Below are 23104 nucleotides of genomic sequence, written 5' to 3' on the forward strand. Positions count from 1 at the left end.
AACCCCCCATTCCTTCCTCCCTTTAGTTCCGGGAACCTCTAACCTCCCTTCTGTCTGTGAGTTTGCCTGTTCTAGGTCTGCCACATAGATGGAATCATACAATATTTGTCTTTTTGTGTCTGGCTTCTTGCCCCCATCATAATGCCTTCAGGGTCCATCCATGCTGTAGCGGGTGTCAGAATTTCAGTCCTTAATTTAAAGAAAGAACTGAGACCACGTTTTGTTCATCCATTCATCTGCTCATGGACACTTGGGCTGCCTGTAACTTTCAGTCCTTGTGAATCACGTTGCTACTATGCACACAGGCGTACAAATATCTGTTTGAGTCCCTGCTTTAAATTCCTTTGGCTACATACCTAGGAGTGGAATTGCTGGGTCATATGGACATTCTTTTTTTTTTTTTTTTTTTTTTTTTAAGATTTATTTATTTATTTTAGAGAGCTAGAGAGAGAGCTAGAGAGAGAGAGAGCACGTGTCCGGGGAGGGGCAGAGGCAGAGGAAGAGAGAATCTCCAGCGGACTCCGTGCTAAGCACAAAGCCCGGAGCGGTGCTCGATCCCACGACGCTGAGATCATGACCTGAGCTGAAATCAAGAATTGGATGCCCAGCTGACTGAGCCACCCAGGTGCCCTCATGGCCATTCTAGGTTTAGCTTTCTGAGGAGCCACCAAGCCGTTTTCCACAGGGTGGCGCTATTGTACTCTCCTGCCAGTGGCACCCTCCGGTTCCAGTTTCCCCACATCCTTGGTTTTTGTTTTTCTTGATGACAGACATCCTAGCAGATGTGGCGTGAGGTCTCATTGTGGTCTCGGCCATTTGTATACCTTTGGCTAAGTTGGTTTTTGTACCATCGTTACTTTGTTGAGATATAATTTGCACACAGAGGCATGCAGAACTCTTAAGGGTACAGCTCAATGAATTTTGACAAATGAATATACACATATAAATATTACCCAGATTGAGATATAGGACGTTTCCATTACCCTGGAAAGTTCTCTCCTACCCTTGCAATAATCCCCTTTGCTGTTTTTTTGTCACCATAGATTGATTTTGCCTGTCCTCGGATTTCATTAAATGGAGTTAAACAGCATGTACTTTTTAATGTCTGGCTTATTTCATTCGATGCAGTATGTTTGAGACCTTTCGGTGTTGTTGCTTGTAACAGGATTCTGTTCTTTTTGGTTGCTGAGTGTTATTCCTCTGCTTGAAGACGGCGGAGCTCCCCTACCGAGTCTTTTTATGATGAATATGTGGGTTGTTTGCAGTTTGGACCTGTTATGAATAAAACTGCACTGAACATTCATATACACGTCTTTATGTGGATATAGACTTTATTTCTCCTGGGAATATACCTGTGAGTGGAATTGCTGGGTCATCAGGTAGGCGTGTGGTGAATTTTATTAGAAACTGCCAGTTTTCAAAAATGGTGTTCCACGTAACACCCCCACCTGCTGGGAACACACGAGATCTACACCCTCACCCGCATTTGGTATTGTCTTCTTAATTTTAGCCGTTCTGGTGGGCGGACGGTGGTATTGCAGCATGGGTTTAATTTGCATTTCCCTGATGACTAATGATATCAAGAACCCTCACATTTGGAAAAGGTTATAATTTGAATTTTTACATTAAAAAAAGTTAAGTTAGAAGACATTAATGAACACCTGGAGAATAGACATCCCAGAGCCTGGAATGTTGTGTTGAGGCTGTCAGCCCTGCCAGAGATGAGTCAGACAGACTGATGTGTTTCAGTTACATCTTAAATCACAAAGGAGTTGCCAAGTCAGCTTAAAAAGGTGGGGAGTGGGGCACATACTTAATGAATATTTGGAAAATAGAAGACAATGGCAAAGCTCTCCCCTTCCACCCTACCTCCCACCAGAGGCATGTTTTTGTTTTATTTTGTTTTAAGATGTGGGCTTTTCTTTTCTTTCTTTCTTTCTTTCTTTCTTTCTTTTTTTTTTTTTTTAAGATTTTATTTATTTATTTGAGAGAATAAGCAGGGAGAGGGACAGAGGGAAAGAGAGAAGCAGGCTCCAGGGAGCCCGACATGGGGCTGGATCCCAGGACCCTAAGATCATGACCTGAGCCGAAGGCAGACGCTTAACCGACTGAGCCACCCAGGCGCCCCTAGAGGCAGGTATTTAGAAGGAATCTCTGATCATGGCGCACTCTGCTTCAGACCTCGGTTGGTTCTCCCTAGCTTCAGACACGACTCAGACTCCTTAGCCCTCCTGGCCAACCCTTCACAGCTTCCTGGCTTCCCGAATTCCCCAGGAGCTCTCAGCTCCGGGCCTTTGCATGTGCTTGGTGGCCAGTTGGGATGCCATCCCCCCCGCTTCCCTGACACCACTGGGCCTCCTGCTGTTGTTGGGCTCAGCGGGGTGGCTGCCAGCCTCCTCTCCCCACCCATTTCCGGTTCCTTGCCCTCCCCTGGTCCTCTGGGCAGGCCTCATTGCTGTTGTTTACTTCCCTGTCTGCTTCCCCAGACTGACTTTCCCCAGGGGAAGGACTGTCTGATTTCACAGTTCACCTTTGCCTTCGTAACAGCCAGCCAGGCATACGTAGTTCGTCAGTACCAGCTTGTCCCGTGGTGACCAAATATTCACGGGTTGACCAAAGAGCCTTCATTCAGTGTGACCTGCCTCCCCTGGGAGCCCGCCTCCCACTGGGTTGGTTTTATGGCGCTATCCTGGGGCTCCTACTCCCCCATCTATAAGGCAAATACAAACCATAAAATCCTGGCCATCTCACCTTCTCTCTGTGACCCCTGCATCCCAGCCCTACCAGGAATGAGTCAGGGTGAGGGACCAAGGAGCAGGTGGCAGACAGGACCAATGAGGTGGGATTTTGAGGGGGTGCCAGAGGGACCTGGGCCAGGACTAGGGACAGTCAGGTAAAGTCAGAATCAAAATCAAAATCAAATCGATCAAAATCAAATAAAAACAGGAAATCAAAATGGAATGAAAATAAAATAAAGTCAATAAAAATAAAACTTAATGGAAAAAAACCAGCTGAGCTGTATTTCTGGCATCCCAGAAGGGGGTGACTGAGGTCTCACACCTTGGCCTCCATCATCGTGTCCATCCGAGAGCCGCACCCTGCTGCCATAGACCAGCTGGGGGCTTGAGACGTTCACGCTCTCATTCACTAGGTCTGGATAGGCTGGGGGGGTGGGAGGGGCAGCGTTCTGGAATCCTGACAAGCTCTCAGGAGCTGCTGCTGGTCTGGGGACCCCACTCCGAGTGGCCACGGTTGAATGGGAACCAATCAGAACACAGTTAGTAGGTGGTTTGGGGGAATAATTAGTCAAGTTGTTTATTTTGCATTGATTGGTTTGGACTGTACTGTGTTACACCACACTCTGTGTGACCCAAAACCAGTGTCTGTGGATTACAGGCTCTGTATTTGTGAAAACATCGCTTTAAAAAAAAATCCGTGTCGAGTTGATTTATCATGAGTAGAACACGCTATTGTCTGAGACCCTCCAGCAGACCAGCTGGACAGAGCTTTGGCGTGACAGGCTGAATCTCCAGTGAGGGTTTCAGTTCTTTGAGGCCAACGTCGTGGACAATTTGGATTCCTGTCTTGAAACTTATGGGTCGTTTTTGCAGAAAATGAAGCTAAGGGTAACCCCCAGGTCCTGAAAGGGCCAATTCATTTTTAATTTATGGATTGCTTGCTTGATTGTAAATCTATTTCTACCCTTTTCAGCTCTTTCCAGAAAAGGGTAAGCCCCAGCTCTCTCTTTTTTTTGTACTGGTTCTTCCCAATCCACGAACTTGCTTAGAAGATAAACAAGCAGGACACCGGGAAGTTTTATCAGAATTTTTTCTTCCTTAAAAACTTTTACTTTTCTGATGATTAAATAGAAGGATTCATTGTAGGAAAAATGGGACTTTTTGTTACAGAAAAGTATAAAGAAAAAGAAGCCACCTATGATGTCATCATCTAGAATCAATCACTACTGAAATTTTGGTTCATTTCTTTTTATTTTTTTATGCGTTGTTCATAATTTTTAAACCTATTTATTAAAGTATATATTTTTTCGTTTTATATTATGATTTAAGCCTTTTCTTCATGACTAAAATTCTTCATATACCTCATTTTTACCGATGCTTGATAATGTGTAAGATTATATAATAGAAAAATATTCTTTTTTTTTTTTTAAGATTTTATTTATTTATTTGACAGAGAGACAGCCAGCAAGAGAGGGAACACAAGCAGGGGGAGTGGGAGAGGAAGAAGCAGGCTCCCAGCAGAGGAGCCCGATGCGGGGCTTGATCCCAGGACTCCGGGATCACGCCCTGAGCCGAAGGCAGACGCTTAACAACTGAGCCACCCAGGCGCCCCAATATTCTTTTTTTAAATGATTTTATTTATTTATTTATCAGAGAGAGAGAGCACAAACGGGGGAGTGGCAGGCAGAGGGAAAAACAGGCTCCCTGCTGAGCAAGGAGCCTGATGTGGGATGCAGGACTTGATCCCAGCACCCTGGGATCATGAACTTGAGCTGAAGGCAGATGCTTAACCAGCTGAGCCACCCAGGCCTCCCAGAAAAATGTTCTTTAACCCCCTTTTCTTTTTTTTTTTCTAATTTCAAAAGGAGAACATTTTTGAATAAAGGAAAAAATAGTATTGTACTCATGTCTTCTGAAGAATATAGTGAGTTCTGATTTAAGCCCAGAGGGGAAATTTTCTTAGCTGCTTTGTGACATTAATTATATCTCCTTGTACCTAGCATAATATTTAGTAGATTTCAATGGCTGGTTATTAATGAAATCATAGTACACTTTATTTAATTATGTATTTCTCTGTATAAACATATATTCAGCGTTAGTCCAAGAATCCAGTTCTTAAGACAGAAACTAAGTTGCTGATGTGTGGGGTGCAGAAGATTATGACCGTGTGTGTCAGTATTCTCCTCTTACAACCTACTGGTGTTTCTCTAATGCCACATAACATCATCTCAGAACATAGTGACCGGAAGAACAATGAGCATTCATATCCTCTCCCAGCTTCTGGATTCAGGAGCAGCCTGGCTGGGCAGCTCTGACCCAGGGTCTTGCATGGGGTAGCTGCTGGGCCTCGGCTGGGCTGTGGTCTGCGGGCCTGAGGGGGGCTGGCTTTGGATTTGGCCGGTGGGCTTGTAGCGTCCCCTCAGCCAGCCCTTTCTCACTGGCAGGGTGGTTTCTGTGCCAGTCTGTTTTCTACAATATTTTGCTTTTCTAGTTCTCTCTCTTTAAAGTTCTCTGTTGAGCTTTGTGTGTCTGTCGTAAAAATTCGGGATAGATGGTGGGAGGAACATGTCCTGACAATTGACGGTCAGTGCCTGGAGGGCCTCTCCTGGTGACCAGGCCTGGTTTTCTCTCACTGATGGTAAAATGACTGTGGGAAAACCATTGGCGTTATTGGGAAAGTAAGGCAAGCCTGATATGTATATAATAAATGATGTATACTGCATGTAATATATACTGGATTTAAAGAGACACCATAGTTGAATGAAGTCACTTCCTAAAACGACTAACATTCTAAAATTATAAATCCAAACAAGAGGTTTGCAGTGATAATAAAATTCATGTTGTTTGCAAAATTTGGTCTAAAGGGAAATTGTTTTGAATCACAACTTTGAATTTGTCTATTCTTAATCCAAAGGCCGCTAGGTGAGCCCTGCCTCCAAAAGAATTTTCTTGATATATTTTCTCCATTTTCTCCATAGTAATGTTTGTTTTTATTTAAAACAACTTATTAGGCATCTCTTTATTTGATGCAAGAACACATGAATAAAAATATAAATATGACCTTTAACCCCTTTGCCAGAATAATTTTATTTGTATACTTAAAAAATTTGTACACCTTGAAAGGACTTCAAAACAATTCTAAAATATTTAATAAAACCTAAGTCCCCTCTCTTATGATATGTGTCTTCAAGGTGGCTAGTTAGATTTCTTTCTTTCTTTTTTAAAAAAGATTTTATTTATTTATTTTGAGAGAGAGCGAGAGAGCACCAGTGGGGGGAGCGGCAGCCTGAGGCAGAGGGAGAAGCAGATTCCTGGCTGAGCAGGGAGCCTGACGTGGGGCTCGATCCCAGGATCACAAGCTTATGACCTGAGCTGAACACAGACGCTTAACTGACTGAGCCACCCAGGTGTCCCGCTAGATTTCTTACATCTCCTTTCAGATAAATGAAAGATTATTGATGAATATAGACCTTCCAGGAGCCGTGCACACATTTGAACAGTCCACCCCAAAAGAGGTTATGTCCCATGCTCTGTTCTGACCTGTGGTTCTGGTGGTTTTACTAATACCATCCTCTGAAGATCTTTCCCCATCAGCACCTGCATTCCGACCTGTTGGGGGCGACAGAGTGTCCCACAGCCTGTGCTTAATTAGGCCACCATCCCTTGATGCGGATTTGGGTTGTTTTCAGGCCTTTGCAGTTACAGCTCTTTATGCAGCTCTCTTGACATACTGTTGATGTCCTTGAAGTGAATTCCTCATGGGGGAGTTCTCGAGCCTGCTCTGGATTTCTTTGCATGTGGTTGTTGCTTTCACACCTGTGTTACTCAGGCCCAGGTCTGGCGGCACCAGCCTGGCGTGATATTTAACACACGTAAGGCACCTGTGTTCTTGGAGGTTCCCTGGGACCCCAAGTAATTTCCTTGCTTGAATGTGTCAGTGACATAAAAGGCTCGAAGCTCGTCGCCATGTGTCCGCGCCTCCGTTGAGAGGGTAAGCTGAGCACCGTGTGAGCTGGGATATACTGAAACACGTCAGGGGCATTTCATTCACTCAGCAGATACTTATTGAGTGTCTTGTAGATGCCAGGTGCTGGGGAAACAGAGTCAGAAAGAGGTGGTGCTTCTCCACGTGGAGCCAACCTTCCCTCGAGGAACGCTCCCAGTGCAGTGAGAACACCAGCAGATGGGCATAGAGGGGCCGGCCCCTGACGTTCAGGAGGACCAGGTGTGTGCCTGGAGACTCGGGGATGCGGCCGGGAGGGTGAGGAACGCGCTCCAGGTGGAGGGCCCTCCAGGGGCAAAGGCTTGGAGGCATGGAGGACTGAGTCAGGGCTAGCGGTGAAGGTTGGCACTGGCTGAGCACCCCCATGGGGACTTGGTGCGGCCATGTTTGAGGTTGGAAGCCATGGGTGGCAGCGTGCTCAGGCGATCAGGGACCCTTGATGGTACCGCAAGGAGCAGTGGTTACCAGGCTGGAGGACTGGTGTCAGCGTGTTTGGAATATGTGGCAGGACAGAGTTCTCCAGTTTTGATGTTGCAAGCTAAGAAAGAAAAATAGCATCAGAAACTCTTTCTCCATCCTGTTACAAGTGAAAGTACATTGTATGCCCAATCAAGTAGCAAGGACATCATCTTAAAAGGCAGTTTTTCCCAAGGAAAAGAATTAGTAGGAAAACGATCGACACGTGCAGAAGAATACACTGCTGTCCCTGCTCCACGTGTATGTGTTTGTAGGTTATGTCTGCATATGGTGCGTTTGCTGTGATGAGGAAAACCCCCAAGATTCGCCTCTTGCTCATTCATGTTCTTGTGGGTTGGCTGGAGGTATGGGTGGGGCTCTGCTCTCCAAGCCCTCACCCAGACCCAGGCTGAGAGACTTTACATCTCTGAGTTTCAAGGATAGTCAACGCAGAAAAAAGGGACACCACGCACCATCTCCTAAAACTTCTCTCTGGAAGTGACAAATGCCCTTTCCCTTGTTACCCATAGCAGATCAGTCACGGTGCACTTCGAGAACTGTGGCTAAATGCTCTTCTACCCAAGCAGTTCTGGCAAGTGTGGGGGCGGCTCTAGTGACACCTACAACTGGATTGCCCTCGTGTTTTGTTTTGTTTTGTTTAGAGTGTGGGGGTAGGGAGAGGGAGGGAGAGAATCTTAAGCAGGCTACATGCCCAGTGCAGAGCCCAGCACGGGGCTCGATCCCACAACCCTGAGATCATGACCTGAACCTAAACCAGGAGTCGGACGCTTAACTGACTGAGCCACCTAGGCCCCCCCAACATTGTTTTTTTTTTTTTTTTTTTAAGTTCTGTTGTGTACCCAACCAGCTCCCTCGTGGACTGTCACCCACATGTGGGAAGTGTGTGTCCTATGCATGTGGAAGACAGGAGAGGCGGAAGAAGGATGTCGATCAGGACTTTTTTGGGGAATGCTAAGGGTTACTTGGGACAGCAAAACACCGTAGATGGTGAGCTTCCAACGACTTGTTTTTCTGCTAAGACTCTCAGTGAGTTCATCTTATTATTTATAGCTTCACATTACTGAATCAACAACTCTCAACGGCAACTTCCTTTGCCCCTTTCCAGGAGATGTAGCAAAACCTCACGGGGGGAGGTTTCAGCACGACTCAGGGCACCCTCCCAGCATTGCTGCCGCATTCATATCTCATTAAATTTTTTAATGCTGATTAGATGTTATAATCATATTTGGGATATGTTGGGTTAAATAAAATGCACCATTAAAATGAATTTCACCTGATTCTTTTTGCTTTTCTTAATGTGGCCACCAGAACACTTAAAATGAAGTATGTGGCTTATTATCTATGGCTCCTGTTACATTTCTGTTGGATAGAGCTGACTTCGAACATGTAAAGAACTCAGACTGATCAATAAGGAAGAGAAGCCAGCAGGAAATGGGCAAAGGGTGTAAATCAGTCATTCACTGGAACGTGTGGAGATCTTCTATCTGAGTGGCCATGGGGAAAGCAAGCTGAAGACAGTAAGAAGGACTTCCCATCGAGCTGGTGAACAAGAAAAGCGGGATTACTCACAGTGTTGGACACGGGTGGAATATTGGTGGAAGAAGGTGTAACTCGTGTGCACCAGTGGTGGCCCGTAAGAAATTGCAACCACTTCAGAGAGCTTTCTGGCAGATTCCACCCCCATCTAATTCCCTTCTATAGGTGGGTCTCAGCTGGGGGCGATTTTGCCCCTCCCCCTGGGGGGGGACATTGGGCAATGTCTGGAGACATTTTTGGTTGCCGGTAGTTGGGGATAATGGATGGTACTGGTGTGAAGTGAGTAGCGGCCAGGGATGCAGTTAAACATCCTGCAATATGTGGGATCGCCTCTCAGGATAGAGCCATGGGGCCCCGAACATAAACGGTGCCGCGGATGAGAAACCCTGACTTTCAGATGCTGATTTCCAGGTAGCGCTGGCTCAGGTGCTTCGGGAGATCCAGACCAAGGTCCCACTCAGCGCTCTGTATTTACACTGGTGGGACTTTGGAACCCGTTTGAATTAAATGTCTCCCATAGTTTGGGGGTATAAGTGGCTAGCGAGGGGCCCGTATGTGGAGATGATGTGCTTGCCTGATACCTGGGTTTATCTCACACCCAGCGCTGAGTAAGTCAGGTTGCGGGCTCACAGGTGCACAGACATACTACTGTTCGTAAATACTTAAATACAAACTAACACTCTGTATTTAACGTATTGTTTATGGATACATGGAATAGGTAAAAAAAAAAAAAAATTCAAAAGCTAAGTCAGGGTACCTGTCAGCACATAACTGGTTGCCTCGGGGGAGGAAGGATACCCCAAGAGGGATGTCAGCTCTTTTTGGAATACTGATCTCTTCCAGCAGAGTGAAGCAGTTGTGACAGAGTATTAGCCTTTGTTAATGTAGTCACTGTGACGGGGGTGTTTGTTACATTACTTACTTTCTGTTTTCCTTTTCTCAAGATTTGGTATTTGGTTACAGGGACCGCTCGTGCGTACCCCCAGAGAGAGCGGCCGGAGCCGGGGTTGCTCGAGCACCAGCAGATTGCCAGGGGCTGTGCCGGTTTCTCTCTGGTTCCCTTGCGTCCCCCAGCATTGAGCTGTGCTTGGCCCAAGCGGGCCCTCAGTAAGTGTGTTGTGCGAGCTGTCCATGGAATGTTCCATGGGACTCGTTCCTATGAGCTGGCTTGTGAGAGGGCCTGGGGCCACGCCCTGCTGTGGGGGGTGCCCTTGGGACCTGCCTGCTGGCCAGGTGGTCGCCCCCACCCCCTGTGCACCAGACCTGGACATGTCTTTACCCTCCAAACTTCTGATAACACATCACAGGAAGTAATTCGGATGAAGACACTTAAAAAAATAATCACACCTAGGAAGTCTATTAAGTGTGTGTCTTTAAAAGAAAGCAAATGTATCATAGAAATCGCACTCTACCGTGAGTTCTTAGGGAGACACTTCAGAGAGGAAGTTTGCTGCCTGGGCTTTGTGGTTGAGTTCATTCAACTCCCCTAAGACAGTAGGGAAGGGTTTGCCTGGAGCAACAGCTATTTCTTAGTTTAATTTAATGAAGAATTGAAGAGGAGCGGTGCTATTTGACATGCGCAGTCGGGCTTCTCAACAAGACCGTGCACGTTGAGGATTCCGTACCTTGCAGGTGTACAACCTCTCCTACGCTGTCCCTGTTAGGCCCATGGAAAGCATTCCTGCCCGTGGAGCTGGCCTTGGCGCTTCATTACTCACCTCTTCCCCGTACTGTGTTGAAATAATGAACTAGTGTTAGGGGAAGACTTTTGTAGAATAGTACCCTTTCCTTGGGAATCTCATTGGGAGAATAGCTTAATTAGATGGTAAGGAGGTGTTTTCAGAAGACAGTCAGAGTGGAAAATCTGAGTCGGTCTTGTTTGCGCGGGTCTGAGCGCCTGCTCCACTGTGTGAGGCTGAGCCAGGAGCCCACCCCTCGCAGGGACCTCACCCTTCTCACCCATTGTCTTAGCTGCAGCCAGTGGTTGGGTTATTTTTATCCTGGGTTCCCACCTCCACCCTCCAGTGGAATATTCTTTTCTTAGGCCCCTCCCTGATTTTAGTTCACATTAGCTTAAAAGTTAACAAAGGAAAACTTTGCTGAGATTTTCATTCTAGAAGGCTAGCCTAGAATGTGTTTTATGACGTCTGTCCGACAGACTTCCAGGCTTGCAAACAACTCTTCTCCCAAGACAAAGGGTTTTCCTGACCATTCACCATTCTCCCGCTTCTCCCTTGACCTCATCAGCCATCCCAGTTGTGAGCATGTCTCAGGGGACCAGAAGCATTTCTCAGACTAAAATGTCTCCTCACAGAAGCTGCAAATGTTTTACGAGGTGTATAACACGAAAACAACATTTTACAAAGTGATAGTTTGGTGAGAATTATTTAAAGCCTGCAAGCTCAGGCAATCTTAATGTGAGCGGGGTTGCTGGCTTTTTTTGCCTTCCAAATGGGCGGGAGCCATGTCGGTAAGCGTCCGGGCCAAGCTGGGGGTGGTGGAAGGCTGATGGTGGACATCGCCTGCTGGCCAGATGGTGCTGGCCACACCCTTGCCATCAAAATATGGTGGTGCAAAGGTCAAATGCATTGACCATCTGGGAAGAAACTGTTTATTAAAAATCCTAGTATTCATTTATTTGTTCTATAAATATATCACAGCTCAGCATTGTTCTTAGAGCTGGCGGCTCAGCAGTGACCGGCGTAGATCAGATTCCCGCCCTGGGATTTACTTTCTCATCACGGTGCTTATTCATCATAAATAAGATTATTGAAACTATGCCAGACACACCTGACCCACCAGATCACACCCATGCTAGCAGAAACTCATGGCGTCTTTTAGAAATAACATCTATTTTAGAGGACCGAGGTTCTTAAGCTCTTTCACAAAGCCGCATGAACGTTTCCTGCTTCCTGCTGGTGGTACCATTATGGAGAACGGAGAAACGTGTTGCACTGAAAAGGATTTTCGAGTAACTCAAGTTTCGTCTCTTGATACCCAGCTTTAAAAAATTATACTATGAACGATGGATTTTTTCCCCTCACATTAGAACATAGGTAATATCTTTTTTCTTCTGGATGATCAGGATAATGACTATACCTATTTTTGTACCATACGGCCGCTGGGTTCGTATGTGCTTCTTGGTGTCCCGGTCTATTTGCTTGGCTGTTTGTCAGCTCCTGGTGTCTTCTGCCCGCTACCCCTCCACCCTCCTCACGGATGGTTCTTTTCTCCACTGTTTACAGTGGTTGTTATAAAACTGTATTTCCTAATGAGACCGTTATGGACGTAAACATCATTACTTGTACTTGTTTTTCATTGTGAATTAAAATCATGTAAGTGCCTCACAAATACTTTGTTTTGAAGGACGTGAACTGTACAGAAACAGAGTAAAAAGCAGTTCCTTCAAAGTGCCCTTTCCCACTGACCTTGTCTTAATCAGGAGTCTCCAGAGAGACAGACCGATAGAGTCTGTGTCTCTGTAGGTATCTGTATATCTACGTCTATGTCTATCTATGTCTGTGTATCTCTATCTATATTTAGCTAGATACACACAAACATATAGGTATATATTTGTCTAGCTATACGTAACTATATAACAACTACATGTAACTGTTTAGGCGGATAAACACACACACACACACACACACACACACACACTTTTTCTGTTAAGGAATTGGTTCACACAATTGCGGGGGCTTGGGAAATCCAAAATCAGCAGGGTGGGCTGGCAGGCTAGAGACCCAGGGAAGAGTTGTCGTTCAAGTCCAAAGATGGTCCCCTGGCAGAATTCCTTCTTGCGTAGGGGAGGTCTGTGTTTGTTCTATTCAGGCCTTCAACTGGTGGAAGGAGGCCCACCTACAGCATGGAGAGCAATCTGCTTTACTTAGTGTACTGATTTAAATGTTAGTCCTGTCCAAAAAAAAACACAAAAAAACCTTCACAGAAACATCTAGAATAATGTTTGACCAAATATCTGGGTACAACATAAAATTATGATACCTAAGATTAACCATCGTGTACACTCTATTCCCACACCTTTTCCTCTGCATTTTCTGCGTGTGTGTGTGCATGTGTGCGTGTGTGTGCGTGTGTGTGTGTGTGTGTGTGTGTGTGTTGATGACCTTTCTTCCTCCTGCCTGCACCTCTTTCATCTGTCACTATAATAAATGATGTTACTAAATCCTGGTGTTAGATCCTCCTTTCTTCCTGCGAGGAATGGGGTTCTGATTTGTATATTTTTGTTTTTTGTTGTGCAAACCCTTACAGTTTTTAAGCAGAAAGATCTCAACTCATTTTGTTGTTGTTACGCCAACATTTCTATGGCGTGTAGACTTAGAAATTAAGCTTGTGTTTTGAGGGACTTGAATTTCTAGCTGATGTCCAAATGGAGGCTTCCACTTGTAGGAAGTTTACTGATTTTTTCTGAATAATATTATTTTATTCTCATGGTCACTTTGCTTGTAATTAAAAAAACAACACAGCCTATATGTGGCTGCAGGGACCATCTGCAAGTGGGCTTCTGTCAGTTTAGCAAGTGGTTACTATTTATTTGCCTTTGTGACAAGTCTTTTGTTGTGGTTTGTCTTGGGAGACCATGGTCCAAGGGTGCCGCAGACCCCCAGAGGGTGGGGATTGACAGTTATTGTTTTTAATAGTAATGTAAGTCAGTCTGTGTTGGGAGACAAGAGGTATCCAATACCATTTTATCCTGAGCCCTCAAATTAAGGTTGCTATTTTTTCCCCTGGTCATCTTCATTTCCGACTGAAGGTTGTGCTGCAGTTTCCAAGGCTACTATCAGCTGCGGTGTGCTGTGCGTTTTGGGAAGTCTTATCTTAGGTGGTCAGAAGGGGCTGTGGTTCCAGAACGGGCCCTCCCAGTGGTTGTGGCAGCAAGGAATGGAGGTGAGCACGATCCCGGTAGAGAGAGCGCAGGACCAAGAGCCAGGTGCTAAGGAGCGCTGGGGAACACTGGTTTCTTATCCGCTGATGGAAATTCCTCCTTTTAACCTGGAGTCCTGAAGTAAAGACTGGATGGCCAGATTGGCAAAGCTGGGTGCCGTTTGGGATGTTTTTGAAGGACAGGTTTTCAATATGTGTTCTAGGCTTTCAGAATATCTCTTTCCTTTAATCCAGAAATTCTACTTCAAAGAACGTCTCCTGAGACAGTAAGGAATGAGATGCATGAAGCCATGGTTCTAGAGATTTTCATTGCAGGTTTTCCTCATAATAGGGAAAAACAGGAATCAGTCTCCACATCCAAGAGTGGGGATGCATTAAATACCTATGATTCTGCCCTCATAGAGTAGAATGTTCCGCATCTGGTGGAAACGTTGACACACAGGTGTTTCGATTGATGCGAAAAGACGTCGCTGTCATAGTCCTCATTGAAACATAGCAAGTAATCCCATTTGGGTGCAGAGGAAATGTGCGTGTGTGTGTGTGTCTGTGTGTTTGTGAGATTGTGTGTGTCTGGATTTTTTGTCTTTCCTGTTTTCGAATTTCTTTTCTGTAATAAATACAAATTTCTTGTGTCATTCTGTAAAAAGGAAGAGGCTACACTGTGTTCAGCAAGCCTTATTTATAGGTCAGGAAATTGTCCGACACTTGAGATAAACCTCCATGCAAAGAATTTCAAAATGAGATTTTCGTGCATACCAAGTGGAATCACAGGTTTTCCGGACCGCTTATGCAGCAGGGAGCGGACAGGTAGGGTGGGAGAATGCAGATGTTGGTGGCAGTGAACTCTAGTTATCAGAGACACTGAAAGCCTGGGCTCACTCGTGCTCTCTTCTCTTTTAAATTAAATTCTTGTGAACCATTTCACTCTATGGACGGAATGACTGACTTCAAAGAAGGCCCGAGCTGCGGCATATTAAATAGGCTTTACTGTAGTCACAACATTATGGAGTTCCTTATGCTGCCAAGGGGATGTCAGTAGTAAAATAAATCTGTGGTCGTCTCTAAAACTAAAAATTCTAATATTTGTGACTCAGTCTTCTTTTGGGACAGCAAGCAGGAGCTTATTGAGATAAGCAGGTGGGATTGCCCGTGCCCTCACCTTGTTCCACGAGAAATGACATTCTTGTTAAAGAGCTGGCCCACATACAGCTGGGTCACTGTGGAGTTGCTCTACACGAAAGTTTTGCGTCCCCCGTGCGGTGGTGCGTGCGGCTGGCAGTGCTCAGCGTCACGTGATCCGTAGCTCTGGATTGCCACGTCTTGAATTTTAGTGTGTCACCGAATCCATGTGTGCAAGGAGCCTTAGATCATTTTCCTTTGTCACCAAGTGTTTAGTCAGCTCAGTGGCTACAGCAAAATACTAGAAAGTGGATGGCTGATCAAACAGCAGAAATTCGTTTCTCATGGTTCTGGAGCCTGGGAATCTGAGAGCAAGGTCGGGGTCTGCTGAGGGCTTGCTTCCTGGCTCACGGCTGACCGCTGTCATCGCTGGCCCAGCACCTGCACGAGTCCCTGCGATGTCTGTTTCTCCAACATCACATACGCGTGGTTTTTCCATCCCAGTTCTCCAATTCTCCGACACCAACAGGGTCTCCAGCGATTCAGATAATTCTGACACTAACTCTCCAGGGTTAGGCAGACTCCACAGCTATCCCACAAGTCTCAACCCAGGGGTCACCTTCTGACCAACTGGCTACAAATTTGGGGATTCCCACACCTCCCCCTTCATGTTTGATAATTTGCTAGAATAACTCACAGAATTCAGGAAAGCGCTTTACTGACGGTCACTGGTTTATTATAAAGGATAAAAGTCAAGAACAGCCAGATAGAAGGGGTGCTCAGGGTGAGGTATGGGAACAGGGTGGGGAGCTTGCCTGCCCTTTCTGGGGGCACCACCCTCCTAACACTTCAGTGTGTCACCAACCCTGACGCCACCCAAACCCCATTGTTTAGGGGTGTTTATGAAGCTTTTGTTAAGTAGGCCTGATTTGCTCTAACCATTCCGTCATTGGCTGTTGGTGATCGAACTCAGTCTCCAGCTCTGCTCCCCTCCCCGGTGATGGGGTGGGGGGGGGGTGCAGAGAAGTGGCAAGATCTAACCTCTTACTTGCATGGTGGTCGGTCTTTCTAGAGACTGGTCTTCATCCTGAAGCCACCAGTACCCTGCCCCCGATATGCATCATTCATTAACGTATAAACAACTGTAATTTCTAAGGGTTTTCATTGCTGGGTGCCAGGAACTGGGGACAAAGACCAAGTATTTATTTTTTATGATACCACCCCTCCTGACTGGTCTCCCCGCATCCAGGCTGGTCTCCTAGACTCTGTTTCCATCCAGCAGCTAGACTTGATGAGGGCACCTGATAACTGATTGCTCAAAACGCAGCCTGTCTCAGCCTTTGTGCTGTGGCCTCTGGGGATCCGATGCCCCTTGATATCCTCCTTCTGGCTCTCGCGGCTCCGGCCCCCGGGCCTCTCAGGGGTGCTCCCCCTCCACGGCCCTTGGCTCTTCCCCCCCTCCTTCACATCTTCGTCCACTGCCTCCTCCCCAGGGAGCCCACCCCAAGCACCCTATTGGAGATGAGCCACGTCCCCCCTGCACTCACAGCCTTTCTTACCCTAGTGTCCTTTCTAACACACTCTGTCATCACTCATCTGGTAGGTCTCTAACTTGCTGTTTGTCCCCCCATTAGAAAGCACACAATACAGGACAGGGATCTTGGTTCCAGGACGTTTCCCAGGCATCGTGCCTCTCTCGTGGTCAGCACTCAATGAACATTCGAGAGTGAATGAATGTCTGGTTTGTTCTAAACTGCCAGCCAGAATCGGGACTCGGGGTTCTCTGTGTCCCCACCACGGGGGGACAGTGTGTGCACGCGGGGTCTGCAGGGGTGATGCTTGGGCTCTGCCCCTCTGACCCGCTTCCCTCTTCACTTCTAGACTGGCCTTATTGTCGCCTGCTACCACGGCTTTGTGGATACTGTGGTGGTCTTAGCAGAGTGCCCCCACGTTGATGTCAACTGGCAGGACAGCGAGGGGAACACGGCCCTAATCACAGCCGCACAGGCAGGTAAGACCCGGCTTTGCCTTCCCTCCCAGAGCTGAGGCTGGGGAGCAGCTGCCGGGAGGTGGGGGGTGGGTGCGGAGCGGGGCTTGGCACATGAACTCAGCTTGTAAGATTAATATAAGGACGGGAATTGATCAGAAATCTGTTCTGCTGCTACGAGGCACAAGAAAAGGCTGATCAGGACGCGGACGCATTCTCCATGTGCCTTGGGGACGATGCAATTTATTTGTGCAGAGCTCACGGTTGGGCGCATCTCGCTCTGATACTGCCCGGACTTTGAGTGTGAAGCTGCGGCAGAAACCCAGCCTCGTTATCCCTTCGCCTAGAGCATCGCCCCCCCCCCCCAGTGCTTGGAGATGGGGAACGGAGAGATGCTGGTGAGCTCACTACCCTCGCTGGTGATAGTGACTGGACCCGGTAGACATATTTACAAGGAAACTTACACTTGCCCATAGATGTAAAGAAATGCCAGGAGCTATTTGCTGAGAGGGTATCAGTGTAACGAGGCGGGACCGTTAGGGAGAGAACCTCCCAGTAAGCATCCTTCAGCCCAGGATGGTCATTGCGACAAGTGGAACTTGGCTGCCATCACTGCCGAGCGCATTGTGGCTATCCTCTTCTAGAATCATCCTTGGACGTTTTCGGAGACAACCACGTGCTCATCCCTTCCGGACCACACATCGTTTGTCCCTGTGGTGTTAAGTGGGTTTGTCACTTGACCACTTTGAAAATTCTTGGCTTGAAAGATTAATCTGTTCGATCAGTCAGACTCTCAGCTGCAAAGAAGCTGCTTCCTGCTGAGCTGGGAAGGAGAGGCGTTTGCTTACTGACAGCATGTAGGACACCTCACGATGTCCTGGGGAGCTGCTTGCATATTGGATTGGAGTCTGGACAGCTGGAGAAAATGCCCCAAACCACACCTCATGTGCTTCTGGAAAGGGAACATCTGCTTCCGCCATCAAAGAGAGACCTCTCTGTCCCATTGTACAACACGAGCTCCTGGGTCAAAGCCAGCATGGGTGACTCTGATTCAGGGAGCCCAGGGAGCCCAACAAAGCCAGCATCTGGTAGCTTCATTCCCTGTAACGTAAGGGGCAGTAGTCCGTACACACCCATACACGCTGCTCTTCAGTCAAGCTGGATAAGGTGGAGAACTCCCCCAACGTAGAGAGGGGCCAGGTTGTGCAAACACATGTTCCTTAGCAGGTCTTAGGGTACAAAGCTTGGCCTCCATGGGGGCACTCCAGGCTTCGAAAGCCGAGATCCACGATGTGGGCAGGTGCAAGAGTGGAAGAGGATAGCGGGAGGCAGTCAGTGATCCTAGGCTCCCCATTCATTGCCTCCCACTGGCCCAGGAACCGGGGATGCCCAAGTGAAGGGCAGCTCGCCCTCCGGTAATTCTCCAGCTCAGTAGGCCTCTGACGGAGCTCTGATGGAGGGTGCGCTAGGGGCCGTGGGTTAGAACACCCCCCCTGGCCTGCTGATTGAGGACAGGGGTTGTGAATTTGGGGGTTGGGAAAGAGGGGGATGTGAACTAGTACCGAAGGAGTCAGAGGGAGGCCGTTGCAGCTGAGGCGTCCAAGAGCACGAGGCGAAGAGGGAGCCTGGCTGTCTCAGGTGGTGTGGCGGGACGGTTGCAGGTGACTAGGAGAGATGAGAGGTGGCCCCCCGAGGAGGCAGGGACCGGATCATTAAGGGTCTAGATGCAGCGTGAGGGAATGCATTTGAGTGCCATGAGGATGGGCGTGTGGTGACAGGGGCTGGCTAATCCTCATGGGCCCAGAAGCAGTTTCCGAGGCAAGAGGGAGCAATATCTGCCTGGCAGGAGGTGGTGTGATGTGGGTGGTGGAGGAGAGGCGGCCTCCGGGGTGGCTTCTGGCGTCTGGGCAGGGGATGACGAACTGCCAGGGGGCATATGTGCAGTAACAGGTGGAGAAGCATTGGCTCCATTTGGTGCTCAGGTCTTTGAGTTGTGACACATCTAAGTCAGAGGCCTCCGTCTCAGGTGGAGGGTGGGGAGCTCCAAACTCCAGTGTCCACTGGGGCACGGAGTGGAGGGTTCGGGGGTAGCTGGAGAGAGGGACCCGCGGCATAGGCTGGACATGAACACTAGGAAAGCGTGCAGTAAGAAGAGGTTTCCTTCCTTATTGATTTGCGAGAACTCTTTGTGTATTAAGGGTATTGGCGGTGGTTTAATACCCTTCTGAATTCTTGCCCATTTGAAATAATAGGAATAAGGACTTGTGCTATGCCTTTTTTTCCCCTTCAATTGAGTGTTTCAGGGGAAAAGTCTGAGTCCAGCATGCTTTTGTGTCTTTCGTGAGACCTTGATATTGCTGAGACTTGGATATATCTCCCACCTCATCGTTGACATTGAAAACACCCCCCAACCCTGCCCCAACTATCATATATCTCAGATCCTTTTCTCTGCATTTGTTTTGACTTACATTAGGTATATTTTTAGGAAATCTCTGTTAATTTCTTTGAGACACTGTCTGCCTTGTCTTGTTCGTTCTTCCTGACAGTCCCTCTTACACATAGAGTAAGTCACCTGGTCCTCATGCCACAACTTTCTCTCTCATTTTTCCCCCTATCCTTTTACTCTAAGATCTGGGCAAATTCTGCATACTGTCTCGTTAATTTGTTTCTGTGCCATTCATCGGATTACATTTACTTTATTCTTCTCAAGCACCCTGGGGCCAGTGTGTTCGGGCTTCTGTAACAGAAATTCCACAAACTGTGTTAGCGGACGGTGAGCCCCACCCTCACCTGGCAGCTCTGATACCCAGCATGAGCCGGCAGTGGGGGCGCCAGGGACTCGCTGTGTGGCTTCGTGTGCTGGGGACGGGAAATGGCATCGGTGGGTCTCAGTGCGGCCCCTCAGCCCACCTTTTTTTCCTGGCCCTGCCCTGCTCATTTGGGCCACCACTGAACTTTCCCAAGATCAGATGTCCTGCCTGAGCCCCCCTACAATCTGCCCCCCATCTCCACCGCCAGCAGGCCTTCTGTGGTTTCAGGCAGCGCGACTGTCTTCTCTCTGCTCCTTTGGTCACCCGTGGGAAGCAGGGAAGGGGACAAGACTCCTATGTTCATGGCCCCCCCATGCTGACCTCAGTTGAGCTGGTGGTCCCCGGCAGAGCGTCTCCTGCAGTGGAAGGGAGACTGTGGCGTGGTCAGACCATTAGGATTGCCGTGGCTGGCACATATGTCATTCTCTGGGCCCCACAAGGCCTCTGGGGTGTCGTGGGGAAGTGTCCGGGCTGTGACCCAGACGGGGTGGTGCGGGAGGGTGGCTGTCCCGGGCGCTTCCTCTACTTGGCACTGCTGATGGTCTCCTAAGTTGATTATAAACTATAATACACAATGTTCCGAGGAAAACCACACAAGCAACTAGAGTTAAACACAGAAAGCCAGTCAAGTTCAGGGTGAAAATCACTTAGCTCCTCGCCCCCAGGGCCCTCCAGTTCTGCTGTCTGAAGGTAACCATTGTTAATTTGATGGGTACATGGGTTCTCTTCCATCTTCTTGAAAAAATATGTATGTCATTATAATGTGTTCTCCGCTCTTGTTTTTAAGTTTTCTCTTTCTGCTGGGGTCCAGATCCTTAGCTTGCTTACTGATTTGCTCAAGCTGTGTCTGCGGCCTACCCTCTTCTCTGCCTGGCGCCCACTCCCTGCACCTGGGCTCTGACCCCTGGGACACCCACCCCAGACCTTCTGTAGAACGGAATTGTTTGGGGGAGATGGGTGGAGAGGGGTAAGGGTTTTTTGCCACCCTAAAAAAATCTGATTGTAAAGCATTTCCTTGTTTGTCTTAATTGCTTGCCTCAACCTGTGGAAGTGTTTTTTCCCTAATTTGTTTCTGGCGGTGGTGACAGGACCTCCCAGGGCTGCCCCCCTCCCTGTGAGCACCATGACCTTAGAGCACGGCTCACTTCTCAGCCTGGAGCCCTGTCATCATCAGGGGGTGGGGGGTGCGGTGGGGGGGTGGCTAATCTGTGTTTTGATGCAGATTTGGTTAAAACAGGGATTGCCAAACTCTGCCCCCCTGAGTTTCAGATTGAAAAGGTCTGGGGAGGGGCCTGAGAATGTGCGTCTCTGCAAGTTCCCAGCCGAGCTGGAGCCCGTGCTGCTGGTCTGGGGATCCTGCTTTGAGAACCGGGGCCTCAAAGGCTGTCATACCAAGGGGGGGAGGCTGGGGACGGCTATCAGTGGGCATTCAAGGCTGGGGAAGTCACGCAGCCCCGTGAGATGTCAGTGGACACAGAGCCCTCAGTAAAGCGAGAATGAAGGAGAGCAGTTGAAGGTCCGTTCGAGCCTCTCCCTACTGTGTGAGGAAGGAGGCTGTTTGGGCTTTTAGCCGAGAGATGGTCGTGTCCCATTTTCATCCAATTCCATAACCAGTTGTAGTTATTGGACACCTTCTTAATTCCTAAAAGATGTCTAGTGATATGTGCTTACAGTAAGAAAAATCACCGCAGAAATATTCTTTTAACAAAAAGGTCGTGGTCCACTCTTCCACGTTCTCCATCTCGCAAATCGTCTGCCGTCCAGCCACCGACACTCCCAGACCTCTCTCCCTTTCAGACACACACGTGTGTACCTGTGCTTTTTATTTTGACCTTAATTATTTTGACCTTAATTTTTTTCAATTAATAGGTCTAGGAGATTTCTTCACATCCACCTGTGGATATGAGACTTGCCTTGTTCTTCCCGCAGCGCATTCCAGCGTGTGATTGTGTGTTCGTGGCTGCGTCCCCTGTGTCCAGTAATGGTGGGGCAGTTCAGTGAACTGTGACTCATGCATTCTGTACAAAATCCTCTTTGAAAACAAATATTTACTTAGCAATTACTTCATGTCCGAGGGCTACCACGGTGAGCCAAAGCACACAGACTCCAGCCTCCCCAGTTTAGAGGGGGTGCGCGCAGGGTTTCTGAATGAGCCCGTTCCAGAGAGTGCTGTCGTGAAGTCATTTGCGTCTGGGGGTGCATTTCCGAGGAGGGTGTTTTGAGTGGCAGGTGTTCTTGGAGGGCTGAAGTGAGGAATTGTAAGAGGATTGTCTGTGGAGCCTGGGGCAGAGTGAGGGGCGGGACCCTGAGAGAGTGACCCAGGCCAGAGGGCGCAGGGGTGAGTACCTCGTCTCTCCTTCTGCCCCAGCCCCTACTGAGCCACACCAGAGACCCGAGGGCCGAGAATGGGCAGGCGCTGAGTGTCGAGGCCAGCCTCGGGGCCTGAAAGCAAGGGCAGGGAAGGAAGAGGAAGCAGTACACGGAGAGATTCTTAGAACTCAGTTGCTTTGTCAAAGGACATGCATGTTGTTGTAGCTGCTGCCAAGGGGCCTTTAGGAAAAAAACATACCCATTTATACTTTCCACCAAGTTCCCAAGGGTATTCTTGCCAACCCTGGAAAAGATCAATTTTTAGTGTTTGCCAATCCCTGAATGACGGTTTGCAATTGTGTTTCCCTGATTCTCATTGGAGCCCAGGATCTGTTATGATGTTTCTGGGCGCAGTTCACTGAATACCCAGCGAAACAGGGCTTCGACAGTGAGGAAACTGCCTTCTTCTGCAACAACGTGTCTGAAGGCCCCAGTCAGGGGGTTGCTTCATTGAGCGGCCCCATGATGCCAGGACTAGGGGCCAGCTTCTCAGAAGTGCTGCTGACCTTTCCCTCATGATGCCAAGACTGTAGCCCAGGCTCCAGGAGGGAGGAGCAGATCCCTGTCTGTGTGTCCTGTTCTCTAGGGCAGGAAAACATTTCCAGAAGCCTCCAACAGAGTTTCGTTTATATCTCACTGCCAGGGCTGTGTCACATGCCCCATGCCAAAACACATCTCTGGCAAGGGTGATAGAATGACCCCAAATGACTTAGTCTAGTCAACGCTGGCCCCAGCAGGATCTGTGTGGTTAAGGAAAACTTGAAAGCAACCATATGTTTATATTATTCAATATTGCAAACGCACTGACCTTTCGCCAGTTAGGGGTCCTGGCTTTCTACGGCACTCACTCAACATTTGTGAGTATACGTTAGGGCACAAATGCCTTGCTCTGCCTGTCGGGTGTTCTCTAAAAAGTCTAACCTCTTCAGATACTTAATGCATAATAGACATTCAGTCGACTCTACATTAGGTCTTTACAATGGAGAGAATGTATGAAAATAAATCCTCAAGTAATCCCTAGGTGTCGTTTAGCCAGCAGTTTCAACTTCTGTCCTACCTCCCCCAACTAAAGTAAGAGATGAAGTAAGATAACCAAGGAAATGAGTAAGTCTCAGGGATGGAGTGGTGTGTTTACTTCTCCATGTGTCCTTCCTCTTTGACA

At 48.0% G+C, this 23104-nt stretch overlaps 1 protein-coding gene across 4 annotated transcripts in view; it reads left to right on the forward strand.

Annotated features, from left to right (window-relative positions):
- ANKRD33B (ankyrin repeat domain 33B) overlaps positions 1–23104 on the forward strand; it is an 81697-nt gene that overhangs the window by 30550 nt on the left and 28043 nt on the right. For all 4 annotated transcript variants that reach the window (XM_057312160.1, XM_026506698.4, XM_048224253.2 and 1 more), the window contains exon 2: positions 16657–16786. In XM_057312160.1, the coding sequence (XP_057168143.1) occupies positions 16657–16786 (130 nt within the window). The remainder of the gene's footprint in view (positions 1–16656; positions 16787–23104) is intronic.

The sequence above is a fragment of the Ursus arctos genome, unplaced genomic scaffold, assembly GCF_023065955.2.
Source record: "Ursus arctos isolate Adak ecotype North America unplaced genomic scaffold, UrsArc2.0 scaffold_15, whole genome shotgun sequence".
Lineage (NCBI taxonomy): Eukaryota > Metazoa > Chordata > Mammalia > Carnivora > Ursidae > Ursus > Ursus arctos.